Here is a 15,528-nt window from a genome sequence, read left to right on the forward strand (position 1 = left end):
AGGTGGAGACCCACACACCAACACACCGCTCGCCTCTCCCTTTCCTATTCCTTCTTCCTGTCTCCCGGAGCTGGCACCTTCCCCTCCGAAAGGGGCGCCGGAGCCAGCAGCGGAGTCGTGCCCCCTCCGTCAAGCTCTCCTCGCCAGCCGGCCAGGAGGGAGGTGGGTGGCGCCGGCAGCACCGGCGCTGGCAAGGACTCGTCTTCCTCGTTTCTTTTACAGGCAAGTTAGACAATCGTTTTTGGGGTGCACTGGGGTCACATAGAAGCGCTCTGGGTACGACGTGCGGATCCCCCCCTAAAGATACCTATTTTACCTTGAAATCTGTTTACTGTTTCATTAACACTGATGATATCTAATTAACCTTGTACTCTGTTTAATGTTTCATATATAGTTTACTTAGCTGTTTCAGCATTGTAATAAAAATTGTAATACTTTTTCTCACTGTCATAGTGACAATATTGTGTATATATATGAAAACTGTAATTTAAGAATTGATGCATATTAATACGTATTGTGTACCCCTTATTCATATTAGTAGTTGTGTGCCTTGGCACAATTGGTGTTGGGTTTTTTTTTAAAAAAAAAAAACATCTTTTTTCTTTCTACCTTTGCCACTTTATTTGTATTAGATTTATTTTAAAAGTGTAGAGTTCTTCCAGTCAGAATGGAAACCAGCAAACATATTTTTACCCAACCATTCTCATGCTACTAGCCCTCATAGCAACACAGGGTTTACATTAGTAAAGGTAAATTACACTATATTAGGGATGTGCTCCGGAGAAGCAGGAGCGGAGCGGGGGGCTTCGCCTACCCTTAAGGCGGAGGCGAAGAGGATTGGGGGACCCGCGGAGCGTTGCGGATCGGATCGAGGTGAAGGCAGATCCTTTGCCTCCATCTGGAGCTCCGCCAAAAAGGTAAGTGGGGTTTACTTGGCCCTGCCGCTGATGCTGCCGCCCATGTGGAGACAGCAGCAGGGCCAGGTAAACCCCCTTCCTCCTCTCCCTTACCTGTGTCCATCCACGGTCCTGTGGCTGCTTCAACTGAGCCCAAAGACTCAAACAGGAAGACTAGGCCGCAACTGAAATGAATCTCTAGTGAAACTGAAATTCTTTTTTTCCCCCCATGTGAATCTGGGAGAAATCGGAACTGATAGGCCTTCAGCTTTTGGATGATATAGACATGTAATAAATAAATACATATCCATCCAGGCTTTGAGTGTTTTGCTCTTCAAAACCTGGGTAGAATCCCTAAAGGTTCAATCATGATAGTTTTTTTAATTAGGCTTCCCACTTTTTTATTTTCTTTTTTATGGCACACTCTTCAACTTTAACATCTACATAGAAGGCAGGTACATTCTGGTAGGGATGTAGGGATTTTTTTTATTCCATCCCATGTGTGCTTTGTGGATTGTCAGGCATCTCTCATTTTGTGGTCCACTCATGGAAAGAACTGGATTTTTATTTTTTTTTACCCATTTGGAAAAGTCCAGAAAAAACTCCACCACAATTCCTGTAACTTTTTGAACATCATTTTTTGCATGTTTTTCCCCCTTAGCTCAGCATACAATTAATGAGCAGAGCAGATATATAAAAAGAGATTGAAGAGAGATCAGAAATGTATAAAATGTTGTGTGCTTTAAAAAAAGGGGGGGGGCCTATTTCCCAGTATCTTTTGCATTTTCACATGACTAAATTTGCACACAATTCCAGAAATGTTTTGGGGGGGTTTCCCCCTTAATACACAGTCTGCATGTCCATGGAATCCGTGTGACTCACAAGATGCCAATGCACTGTGGGTTGGATTTATAAAAAAAACAAAAACACTAAAGTCATTTGAGCAAGGACTCCTTCAATGCCTCAAGTGATATGGCCAACTGGAAGGAGTTAGGTCATACCAGTGGTGGTTGGTGTCCCCAATTTCAGTAGGGCAGTTTATCCACTCCAGGTTTCAGTCAAAACTCTACAGGAGCTATCCAAGGTGCAAAGAATTGTGACTGGTTCTGACTAAAACCTGGAGCAGATTCATCACCCTAATGACATGGCGACTTGGAGAATTCCACTGGTTCATACACTGTCTCCTACACATGGCCAGGTATGGTTCACCCTAATATGAGCCAGGAATAACTGCAAGGCAACTCTCACATTCTTGGTATCCTGTCATGATTAGGGATGGAACAACCAGGGATGCTCAAACTCAACTAAATTCTCCAAATTTCACTTCAATGCTTGGTTTGGCTCACTCCCATTCTCACATGTGTCCTGTTTTTATGATCCATGCAAATGGGGAAAGTGCACAATTTTCACAAGTGTTCACTTTTTCCTCATTGACTTCTGCACCTCTACTCAAAGCCATACAAGAAATGGACAGGGTGCTGGCGCACCGGAGGCAGCTGCTCCCTCCCCTCCTGTCACAACCCCCTCGCTCTCTCCTTCAGCTGCCAGGCTACCTCCCCACCTCCTCCAGGGAGAGCCAGGATCAGCCCCGTCCTGCCCAGAGAACAAAGTAAAGGGGGGGACCGAGGAGGACTGCTTATCAACATTACCTTCTCAAACTGGGGGGAGGTAACAAGTGGGTTGAGTCCTCGGGCTCAGTTGAAGCAGCCGCAGGACCGCGGACGGACGCAGGTAAGGGAGAGGAGGGAGGGGGGGTTACCTGGCCCTGCCGCCGCCGCTCGTGCGATGGCGGCAGAGCCAGGTAAGGGACCAAGGGGGAGGGGGGTCTTAGCTGAGTCCATCGCGGCCCATCCCAGCTTCACTAGAGCCTGCGGCTCAACCAGGAAGTGTAGGCTGCAATCGGGGCCTACAGTTCCTGGTTGAGCCGCGAGCTCTAGTGAAGCTGGGATGGGCCACGACAGACACAGGTAAGGGGGGGAGGGAGGGGGTCCTTACCTGACGCCACTCCCCGCCACTGCGAAGCTCTGATTCAGAGCCGGAGCTCCGCAGCGGAGCGGAGTGGCCCCCAGGCAGATCGAGGCGGGGCGGAACAGGCCTGATCTGCAATTTGCGGATCAGCCGCGAAGAGGATCGGGGGGGTCCGTGCACACCCCTACACTATATAGATTTTGTAATTTTTCTTATGGCCAACACAGCTGTCTTTGTGTGTGTTTTTGAGTCAGTTGAGGACTGTTTTGCGGAGGAGTTGTTTTCCAAGACATCTCTAAAAATACTCAAATTGGTTCCCCATTTCCTAAGAGGGTGCATGTATTACTGTTTTTCTCTCTGCTTAAATTAAAAGCTTCCTATTTTTTTGCTAAGGAAATATAGGAGGGGGCTGTGCTGTGCTTGTCTTAATTGACAGTTGTGCTCTTGTGGTTTGACATAACAAGCTCTGCTTCCTAGGGTCACCCAGTTAGCCACTGCCTGACTAAAGACCTCTCTAGATGTGATTGCAGCATGGCTCACTTTCTTTGGGCCACCTTGTGGACAGGTGCATGTGGTTCTAACTTCCAGGTCTTTAACTTTAAAGAATAAGATGGCAATTTCTCAACTAGAAATGAGCATGGGTGAAGGGTAATACTTGAAATACTATATTTTAAAACATTTCTTCCTTTTTCCTGTTTTTCTTATTTCTTTGCTACTTATCACAGTGAAACATTACTTGGTGAAGTGTTCCCAGAACAGGTAGGAAAAGGTGTTTCACTTATGAACCATAATATTTAATTTTGTTTAACTTAAAATAGGGATTGTTTTATCTATTTTAAGAAAAATTATGATATAACTGAAAAACTTTGACTGTGGCAGAACAGCCGGACAAACCGGGATTAACTCTTCTTCCAAATGGCCTACCAAACTTGTATCCCCCATTAGAGAGGTCCCTGCTAGTTCTTTGTCTTTTCACCACAAGAGTGGTGAAAACCGCAGCTGCCGCTCACCTCTGGCCAGCAGATCTCGTGTTTCCATTATTTGCCCAGCAACTGATTGCGCTTGCAGACCAACCTTGCCTAACCCTTTCCCCACCAGTGCACTCCACAACCTCCCCAAGTGTCAAACACCATCTCCGTTGGGTGGCGGCAGGTGTGCAGGGTTGCCATTTTGCCTTGTGTGCATCCCTGCTAGGGGAGCCTGTGTATGAAGTTTTCTCCCCCTCCTGCAAACTTCCATGGAGTTATAGCCCCACCCCTCTTTTTTGCAAAAAGGTGCTTTTGCTCACATGGCTTTGTTAAGTGCTCAGGGTTTTCAATGGGCCTCGTGTGCATCCCTGCTAGGGGAGCCTGTGTATGATCCTGCAAACTTCCAAGGTTTTATTTGTGCCACCCCAGTTTTGGTACACTTGGGGGTTTTTTGGGGTTTTTTTTGCTTCATTGTGTGTAATCAAACAGGTTTTTGTGGTGCATCTGGTATCTCCTCACTAAGGGAGGCTGTGTATGCAGTTTGGTCCTGATCCTGCTTACCTGCAGTGCTTCAGTGCCACCACCCGCTTGTCAGGGTGATGCAGGAAGCACTAAATTAAGCTCCTGCTTTTTACCCCACACCTCTCCCCTCACTTTGGGATATTGTGGGAGGTTAAAACAGGCAGCTTCAGGACAGGGGGTAAGAGAGATGAATCCGATGATGCACGGTAGCTTTATAACTTACGCACAGTAAGTTGTTTGTCTCGTCATGAGGGGGATAACGGTAGATTATTAACCCATTATTAGAGTGACCCTATGAAAAGGAGGATAGGGCTTCTGTATGTTTAACAGTTGTATTGAAAAGAGAATTTCAGCAGGTATCATTTGTATGCATGGAGCAAAGGTAACAGTAAAGAAAAGAGTCCCTGCTCTTTCTAATTCAGTTCTCAGTTAGTGCAGAACATTTTAAAAACAGTCCCATGGGGCCTGTCTTGACGAGGGGTTTGCCCCAGGGTGGATCCACAGTGGCGTCAGGTCATTTCTTTGATGCAGCTGCCATCATGGAGCCCTCTCGAGGCATTCCCCCAAAGCCACGCTTTAAAAAGATTGGGCACTCGACCTGACTTCTTCAACTCAGCGAGGGGCAGACCCACATCTTACAGCTATCCCCCTCCTCTGGCTTTGTGCTGGAGCTGTGTCCCCAGCCACTGGCAAACCCTGATTGGGTGACCATCAGCGCAATGGGGGAGGGGGCGGTGCAGCAAGCCAAATGGCCCCTGGGCCAGCTATGCACCTCTGTGGGCCTGCGGAGAAGCACAATTAAACAAAAACAAAGTGCAGCCAATCGCAGCAGGCCGGGACAGGTGGGAGGGGACAGCCAAGCCAGTTGACTGACCGTTGAGCTACTTCTGCACCTCTACTCAAAGCCATACAAGAAATGGACAGGGTGCTGGCGCACCGGAGGCAGCTGCTCCCTCCCCTCCTGTCACAACCCCCTCGCTCTCTCCTTCGGCTGCCAAGCTACCTCCCCACCTCCTCCAGGGAGAGCCAGGATCAGCCCCGTCCTCCCCAGAGAGCAAAGTAAAGCAGGGGACCGAGGAGGACTGCTTATCAACGTTACCTTCTCAAACTGGGGGGAGGTAACAAGTGGGGTACCGCAGGGCTCAGTCCTGGGCCCAGTGCTCTTCAACATTTTTATTAATGATTTGGATGAGGAGGTGCAGGGAACGCTGATCAAATTTGCAGATGACACAAAATTGGGTGGGATAGCTAATACCCTGGAAGACAGAAGCAAAGGGATCTTGATAGGCTGGAGTGCTGGGCTGAAAACAACAGAATGAAATTTAATAGGGATAAAAGCCAAGTTCTGCACCTAGGAAAAAGAAACCAAGTGCACAGTTACAAGATGGGGGATACTTGGCTCAGCAATACCCATTATTCCATGTCCTGCACTCTGGGAAAATTGGGAAGAGTGACAACCTTTCAAGTTTTTGAAGAGTGCTATCATGTCTCCCCTCAAATCATCTCTTATCCAGGCTAAACATGCCCAGTTCTTTCAGTCTCTCCTCATAGGGCTTTGTTTCCAGAGCCCTGACCATCCTCATTGCCCTCCTCTGAACCCGCTCCAGCTTTTCTGCGTCCTTCTTGAATTGTGGAGCCCAAAACTGGACACAGTACTGAAGATGAGGCCTAAACACGTCCGAATAGAGAGGAACCAGTACCTCACGCAATTTGGAAGCTATACTTCAATTAATGAAGCCCAAAATAACATTTGCTTTTTTTACAGACACATCACACTGTTGGCTCCTATTCAGCTTGTGATCTACCACAATTCCAAGATCCTTCTCGTTTGGAGTAATGCTGCGCCAAATGTCACCCATCTTTTAATTGTGTATTTGGTTTCTTTTTCCTAGGTGTATAATTTGGCATTTATCCCTATTAAATTTCATTCTGTTGTTTTCAGCCCAGCACTCCAGCCTAGCAAGATTATTATTATTATTATTATTTATTTATATAGCACCATCAATGTACATGGTGCTGTACAGATAACACAGTAAATAGCAAGACGTTTGTTTCTGTCTTCCAGGATATTAGCTATCCCACCCAATTTTGTGTCATCTGCAAATTTGATAAACATTCCCTGCACCTCCTCATCGAAATCATTAATAAAAATGTTGAAGAGCACTGGGCCCAGGACTGAGCCCTGTGTTACCCCGCTCATTGCCTCCCCCCAGTTTGAGACGGTAACATTGCTAAGCACTCTTCTAACATTCTTAATTGCTATTAGGAACCTCCCCTGCCAAACGCCTGTTTGTTCTCCCTGTTCGCTCACTCTCTGGGAGGTTGCTCCCTTATGTAAACCGCCCAGAGAGCTTCAGCTATGTGGCGGTATATAAATGAAATAAATAAATGCATGTACCTTCTACTCCAGCTGGGGCATCTTCTTTTTCTGTGCTCTGCTCAGTTAGGAGTCAGGAAACAGAACGGAACTCCCTGCCCACTAAGTTGCTAAGAGCAATCAGGCCACACCCCTTCACACCTCTTTAATCACCTCTCTCAGGAGCACATGACAAGCACTCAGCGGCTTTGAATGGGCAGTCTCCTGGATTTACTCAAGGCCTCTCTCCTCTTTGCCTTGGTCTCCTCATCCACTTCACTCCTTCTGACAAACTCCTGTTTTCTCGCCCTGATTGCACACTCTCTGGGACTTGGCTTCCTTATGTACCTTCTAGTCCAGCTGGGGCAGCTTCTAGTTCTCTGCGCTGCTCAGCTAGGAGTCAGGAAACAGAAACTCTCTTTTCTCTCTCTCCTGCATTTCCCTTTGTTTGGAAGGTGATATTATCTGGGTAAGTTGTAACCCATTTCCTTCATTCATTTAATCCTTTATTAGTCATTGCAAGCTGCCTTGTGTCTCTTTTTTGGTAGAAAGTTGGGGTACAAATCAGAAAAATTAATAAAGTAAATAATTTCTCTTTCTAACTCTCTTGGAACAGGTATTTGCTGATATCAGGAAATACCTATTGTTGCTCCTAAGTAGATTTCCATGAGTTCAAGCAATTAAAAATGTATCTATATTAATAAAATTTTACTCACATAATTATTTTGAGTGCAACTTCCAAAATGTATAATCATATATATATTTTTATCACATGGATAGCTGCAACTCTGGAGTACAAGAGATGAATGGGCCAAACTAGATGGGAGAGTGGCAGCCATATATGATCATATATCTATATATCTATATCTATATCCCCATATGAAGTGTGTTGGGTGGGTGTGGGTGGGAGAGTCTAATATCAAAAAGAGGGTGCAGATGAAGGCATCTTCCCCTGCCTTGCCATCTAATGCTCCGTTGCCTTAGGCAGTTTTCTCTCTTATTAATATCAGAGCTGGGCTGGGCAGAGAAAGGCCTTGTGGGACCCCTCCACTACCCACTCAAAGAAGAGAAGAAAAAAAACTACAAGGGGGGGCAAGGGAAACCACAACATGTTCTAGAAATCCTTAGCTACATTTTAAAACATTCCTCTGGAGTGCTGAAGTGTCTTCCTCTTGCTGGTACTGCAGCTTGAGCCTGTAATAAGTTTAGGAATAAAGCTAGGTCACAGTCCTGCTGTGGAGTTAATTCTTCTGCTGGCTGAAGTATTCTCCTGCTTCCCCACCCCCCCACCCCCCACACACACTCTGCAGGATGATGAGAGTGGCCACTTACGCATCACCCCAAAAATAATTCATAAAACATTTGCATATGTACATTTATACGTATAGGTGTGAATTTAGAAATAATAACTATAATTTAAATTAGTGGTTCCCAATGAGCTAAGTACTGCGGACCCTTTGTTTTTCAAATGCCAAGCCATGGACCCCCTACTTTTGAAAAAAAATTGAAAAAAGCAGTTTTTTTGGAGAAAATAAGGGGTAGTGCCTAATAAGTAAAGGATTTTAGGTATACTAAAAAACAGACCATAAAATTTGTGATATTACCACGCAAAAATGACAATGATTTAGTTAGGAATATAAAGACAAATTTAATTTACAATTGAACAAATTATGACTTGTCTAGCAACTACTAAACCTAAATGTGATGGGAGAAATCATGCCTCTTTTTGTCCCCAACAATCCCTTCCACATCTGGTTCAATATTTCCTACTTTTAATCTCAAATCTGGATCAACATCAAGCCGATTTCTATGCTTGTTCTTCGTATAACAAAATGTAAAAATGTAAAAATAAATAAATGACAAAATGTCAAAAATGTTTGTTCACAAAGATATGTGGAACAAAAGGGAACTAGATGTTTCAAAGCTTTTTCAAATCAGGAAAAACCTTCACCCAGAATTGGTCCAGTCTATATTCTTTGAAAAATGATTTCAATGAACCATCACAAGTCACGTCAACAAGTGCATCTTGTTCTTCCGCAGAGAGAGTTGTTAGTTGCACATCACCACATTCAAAAGGATTCCTTATCCATGAGTTTTCAGGATTAGGTGCAGGGAAGTAATCTTTGAAGCTAGTCGCTAAATCACGCAGGTGCTCAGGGATGTTATATTTTACTTCTGGTAGGAATTTGTCATCAGTGAACTCCAGAAATGAATGGGTAATATGTGAATGGTGCCACGGACCCCCTGGGTGGGTTCCGTGGACCCCCTGGGGTCCACAGACCACCAATTGGGAACCACTGGTTTAAATGGAAATAGAATTTATCTCACCATAAGTGATCTGTGTGCCTGCTCAAGTGGATGGCCAGCTTCAAGGTCCCAGGTGCTCTCTTCCCTTTTGGTGTTTTGGCTCTAAATCAGATCTGGTCTTGGACACCTCTTCAAATGGAGGACTGTCCTCTGCCAGCTCTCCAAACAGAGAACTGTAAAGTAGGATGCCTCCACCCTCATCAAAGCAGTTTCATCAGGGTTACATATGGAGTAAAGTTCAGTAAAATTTAGGGGAGAGATAGAAATAACCTCAGGGTGGTGGAAGTGATTTCAGGGTAACTTAGATGGTCAGATTTGTTTTCAGCATTTGTTTTGATTAAAAGTGTTAGTGATAGAGAAATAGAGGCCAAGCACAAATGTATGTCCTAGTTTAAGAGGCAGGGTGGGAAAGTGGGCAACTTCTCACATACAGCCTTTATGTATGTAAAGACTCCCTTACTCTCCACGACAACTACAATGACACATATGCACCTGATGATATAAATACCTTATGAAGAACCTTCCCTTGATAGAGACACAGTCAATATGGCAGGCATGGTTGCGTTAGGACTTTGTAGATAATAAATCGTTCTTTTAAATGAACTTTGAATAAATCATCTTGGATAGGATTTAATATGTTGGCTTTTCCTCCACTGCTCTCCTTCATCAGTCTCTCTCTTGTTTTCCAGTTTAGGGGAGGCAGTTAACAGTGTGACCAGCTTGTCTCCAGTGCCACCCATAAAAATCAAAAGGAAGGAGAACGTTGAACATGCTCCTGCTATTCCAGCCAAAGGTAGGCAATGCACAAGATGCCGTGTGAGTGTTTCTCGTTCAAAGAGCAAGCCGAGGAGAGAGGCTTTGGGGCTGAAGTTCCTGAATCTTCATATTTATTTATGTATTTATTTTATTACATGTATATACCGCCCCACAGCCGAAGCTCTCTGGGTGGTTTACAACATTAAAAATAGTAAACATTAAAAGCATACAATTTTTTTTAAAAAAAAACATAAAAACAGTATAAAAACAGTATCCATTTATAAACAACCATTCTGGCCAAGACTGAGGACAAGTTGTGGAGCGGTGGGTTGCCTCTTTCTTATGCTCTGCTCTGCCTGTCTTTTGGTTTAGCTTGAAGAACTTCCAGAAATGGCATGTGTGCAATTGGCCAGTTTCAGTTCACATCTTCTATTCTCTCAGTCTATGGATATGCACAAACAGATGTGCATCTTGATTAAAATGACATGCAAAAAAAGAAGGAAAAGGCTACTGATGTAATCACTTCAGGATTTATTTTTACACCATGGCTTAATTAATGTGCATGCCTATGCCTGCATATATTGCTTACCTAAAATAAAAGAAAAAATGGCAAACTGCAAATTTACAGAAATCAGTTTTGTTTTGAAATTTCAAATTTTGAAATCAGTTGTTTTTATTGCCACTCTACAAATGAGGTCAAGTAAGTTGAAACCCCAAATTCCAGGGAAGCATTTCATAATTTTATAAGAAATGTAATTTTATATATTTCTATCCAGAACCAGTAAAGCTTTTGTTGGCTACCTTTGTCCTTTCTAGGGTTAGGGTTGAAACAAGCTCAAAATTGCAGTCTGATTCTTGGAAATGTGAAATGCAGTTTTCTAGAGTCAGATTCTTGAGACAAGCTCAACGTGTTGATTTTTCAGCTCTGTAGCTAGTATCTAAAATGTATATTGTATTAAAAGTCAACATAAAATGTTATGTTCTGCAATTGCTGATACACACCAGATTTTGCTTGGGATTTCTCTACTTGATTAGCATTCCTCCTGGCCAATGCCTATTTTTGCTAGAGCTGGACCTTGATATTCATGCATTCCAGCCCACCCAAGTATCATCTACATGCTACTAACCTACATCCATGACCTGTGAATTCGGTATATGTGCTGCATGAGCCACAGTTGCTGCTGATTGCAGAGGCTCTGCTGAATACCTCTGGGTGGGGGGCAGGAAGAGGGAGAGAGGGAGAATCGGTAGGAGAAAATGTAGCAACAGCTACTATCCCTGACGGGATACAAAAGCATAATCATTTTTCATTTAATGTCTATATATCTTAACCTTCCTCCAATGAGGATAGCGCACATGGGAGTTCGTCATTTTACCCTTACAACAACGGGACGGTGTAAAAGCCGGAACGGAACGGAACAGGCCGGAACGACCCCATTATATTAAAAAACCATACCAAAAACAGTGGCATGTGTTAGCAACACTTGAGAACAATATTTTAGGGCTAAAACCATACCAATATTATATCACTATTAACCCCAGAACTCCCAAAACAACGTCCGGAACAGAATGGGATGGCCGGAACGGCCACTACTGAACGAGTGATATCAACCAAACTCATCAGTCATGCATAACTCCGTGACAGGGATGCAATAAGCCACAAAACGTGCAAAAAACCTGCATTCCGATAACCGCATATTGCGCTTATTGCGCAAAAACGGGCAGGGACAGCAGATTCCAAGTGAAGTATGTTAATCAAACTCACCAGACACACATTGCTAGGTGAGCCTGATGTAATAAGCTCCAAAAATTGCCCCAAAACCACATTCAGATACCCGTTCCGGGCAAAAACAGGTATTGCGCCAAATGGGCCGTAACGGCAGCTTCCCAATGAGATAAGTGAACCAAACTCACCAGATGCACATGACAAGGCGGGACAAATATAGAAAGCTCCAAAAGTTGCCCCGAAACCACGTTCAGGTACGTGTTCCGGGCAAAAACGCGTATTGCGCAAAACGGGCCGTAACGGCAGCTTCCCAATGAGATAAGTGACCCAAACACACCAGATGCACATGACAAGGTGGAACAAATAGAGAAAGCTCCAAAAGTTGCCCCGAAACCACGTTCAGATACCCGTTCCGGGCAAAAACGCGTATTGCGCAAAACGGGCCATAACGGCAGCTTCCCAATGAGATAAGTGAACCAAACTCACCGGACGCACATGACAAGGTGGGACAAAGAGAGAAAGCTCCAAAAGTTGCCCCGAAACCACGTTCAGACACCCGTTCCGGGCAAAAACGTGTATTGTGCAAAACGGGCCGTAACGGCAGCTTCCCAATGAGATAAGTGAACCAAACTCACCGGACGCACATGACAAGGTGGGACAAAGAGAGAAAGCTCCAAAAGTTGCCCCGAAACCACATTCAGATACCCGTTCCGGGCAAAAACGCGTATTGCGCAAAATGGGCCATAACGGCAGCTTCCCAATGAGATAAGTGACCCAAACACACCGGATGCACATGACAAGGTGGAACAAATAGAGAAAGCTCCAAAAGTTGCCCCGAAACCACGTTCAGATACCCGTTCCGGGCAAAAACGCGTATTGCGCAAAACGGGCCATAACGGCAGCTTCCCAATGAGATAAGTGAACCAAACTCACCGGACGCACATGACAAGGTGGGACAAAGAGAGAAAGCTCCAAAAGTTGCCCCGAAACCACGTTCAGACACCCGTTCCGGGCAAAAACGTGTATTGTGCAAAACGGGCCGTAACGGCAGCTTCCCAATGAGATAAGTGAACCAAACTCACCGGACGCACATGACAAGGTGGGACAAAGAGAGAAAGCTCCAAAAGTTGCCCCGAAACCACATTCAGATACCCGTTCCGGGCAAAAACGCGTATTGCGCAAAATGGGCCATAACGGCAGCTTCCCAATGAGATAAGTGACCCAAACACACCGGATGCACATGACAAGGTGGAACAAATAGAGAAAGCTCCAAAAGTTGCCCCGAAACCACGTTCAGATACCCGTTCCGGGCAAAAACGCGTATTGCGCAAAACGGGCCATAACGGCAGCTTCCCAATGAGATAAGTGAACCAAACTCACCGGACGCACATGACAAGGTGGGACAAAGAGAGAAAGCTCCAAAAGTTGCCCCGAAACCACGTTCAGACACCCGTTCCGGGCAAAAACGTGTATTGTGCAAAACGGGCCGTAACGGCAGCTTCCCAATGAGATAAGTGAACCAAACTCACCGGACGCACATGACAAGGTGGGACAAAGAGAGAAAGCTCCAAAAGTTGCCCCGAAACCACATTCAGATACCCGTTCCGGGCAAAAACGCGTATTGCGCAAAATGGGCCATAACGGCAGCTTCCCAATGAGATAAGTGACCCAAACACACCGGATGCACATGACAAGGTGGAACAAATAGAGAAAGCTCCAAAAGTTGCCCCGAAACCACGTTCAGATACCCGTTCCGGGCAAAAACGCGTATTGCGCAAAACGGGCCATAACGGCAGCTTCCCAATGAGATAAGTGAACCAAACTCACCGGACGCACATGACAAGGTGGGACAAAGAGAGAAAGCTCCAAAAGTTGCCCCGAAACCACGTTCAGACACCCGTTCCGGGCAAAAACGTGTATTGTGCAAAACGGGCCGTAACGGCAGCTTCCCAATGAGATAAGTGAACCAAACTCACCGGACGCACATGACAAGGTGGGACAAAGAGAGAAAGCTCCAAAAGTTGCCCCGAAACCACATTCAGATACCCGTTCCGGGCAAAAACGCGTATTGCGCAAAATGGGCCATAACGGCAGCTTCCCAATGAGATAAGTGAACCAAACTCACCAGATACACATAACTAGGTGGGACAAATATAGAAAGCTCCAAAAGTTGCCCCGAAACCACGTTCAGACACCCGTTCCAGGCAAAAACGTGTATTGCGCAAAACGGGCCGTAACGGCAGCTTCCCAATGAGATCAGTGAACCAAACTCACCGGATGCACATGACAAGGTGGGACAAACATAGAAAGCGCCAAAAGTTGCCCCGAAACCACGTTCAGGTACCCATTCCGGGCAAAAAGACGTATTGCGCAAAACGGGCCGTAACGGCAGCTTCCCAATGAGGAAAGTCAACCAAATTCACCAGATGCACATGACAAGGTGGAACAAATAGAGAAAGCTCCAAAAGTTGCCCCGAAACAACGTTCAGATACCCGTGCCAGGCAAAAACACGTATTGCGCAAAATGGGCCATAACGGCAGCTTCCCAATGAGATAAGTGAACCAAACTCACCAGATACACATAACTAGGTGGGACAAATATAGAAAGCTCCAAAAGTTGCCCCGAAACCACGTTCAGGTACCCATTCCGGGCAAAAACGTGTATTCCGCAAAAAGGGCCGTAACGGCAGCTTCCCAATGAGATAAGTGAACCAAACTCACTGGACGCACATGACAAGGTGGGACAAACATAGAAAGCACCAAAAGTTGCCCCGAAACCACGTTCAGGTACCCATTCCGGGCAAAAACACGTATTGCGCAAAACGGGCCGTAACAGCAGCTTCCCAATGAGATAAGTGAACCAAACTCACCAGATACACATAACTTGGTGGGACAAATATAGAAAGCTCCAAAAGTTGCCCCGAAACCACGTTCAGATACCCGTTCCGGGCAAAAACGCGTATTGCGCAAAACGGGCCATAACGGCAGCTTCCCAATGAGATAAGTGAACCAAACTCACCGGACGCACATGACAAGGTGGGACAAAGAGAGAAAGCTCCAAAAGTTGCCCCGAAACCACGTTCAGACACCCGTTCCGGGCAAAAACGTGTATTGTGCAAAACGGGCCGTAACGGCAGCTTCCCAATGAGATAAGTGAACCAAACTCACCAGATGCACATTACTAGATGGGACACATATAAAAAGCTGCAAAAGTTGCCCCGAAACCACGTTCAGATACCCGTTCCAGGCAAAAACACGTATTGCGCGAAATGGGCCATAACGGCAGCTTCCCAATGAGATAAGTGAACCAAACTCACCAGATACACATGACAAGGTGGAACAAATAGAGAAAGCTCCAAAAGTTGCCCCGAAACAACGTTCAGATACCCGTTCTGGGCAAAAACGCGTATTGCACAAAACGGGCCGTAACGGCAGCTTCCCAATGAGATAAGTGAACCAAACTCACCAGATGCACATGACAAGGCGGGACAAATATAGAAAGCTCCAAAAGTTGCCCCGAAACCACGTTCAGGTACGCGTTCCGGGCAAAAACGCGTATTGCGCAAAACGGGCCGTAACGGCAGCTTCCCAATGAGATAAGTGAACCAAACTCAGCAGATGCACATAACTAGGTGGGACAAACATAGAAAGCGCCAAAAGTTGCCCCGAAACCATGTTCAGGTACCCATTCCGGGCAAAAACACGTATTGCGCAAAACGGGCCGTAACAGCAGCTTCCCAATGAGGAAAGTCAACCAAACTCACCAGATGCACATGACAAGGTGGGACAAATATAGAAAGCTCCAAAAGTTGCCCCGAAACCACGTTCAGATACTCGTTCCGGGCAAAAATGCATGTTGCGCAAAACGGGCCGTAACGGCAGCTTCCCAATGAGGAAAGTCAACCAAACTCACCAGATGCACATGACAAGGTGGGACAAATATAGAAAGCTCCAAAAGTTGCCCTGAAACCTCGTTCCGGTACCCGTTCCGTGCAAAAACGCGTATTGCGCAAAATGGGCCATAATGAT

At 45.5% G+C, this 15,528-nt stretch overlaps 1 protein-coding gene across 1 annotated transcript in view; it reads left to right on the top strand.

Annotated features, from left to right (window-relative positions):
* The window catches only part of VSTM4 (V-set and transmembrane domain containing 4), a 121,187-nt gene that overhangs the window by 75,928 nt on the left and 29,731 nt on the right, over positions 1-15,528 (top strand). The window contains exons 5-6 of the mRNA XM_063125881.1: positions 3,590-3,623; positions 9,707-9,810. Coding sequence (XP_062981951.1) covers positions 3,590-3,623; positions 9,707-9,810 — 138 coding nt within the window. The remainder of the gene's footprint in view (positions 1-3,589; positions 3,624-9,706; positions 9,811-15,528) is intronic.

Source organism: Elgaria multicarinata, chromosome 5 (assembly GCF_023053635.1).
Source record: "Elgaria multicarinata webbii isolate HBS135686 ecotype San Diego chromosome 5, rElgMul1.1.pri, whole genome shotgun sequence".
NCBI classification, from domain to species: domain Eukaryota; kingdom Metazoa; phylum Chordata; class Lepidosauria; order Squamata; family Anguidae; genus Elgaria; species Elgaria multicarinata.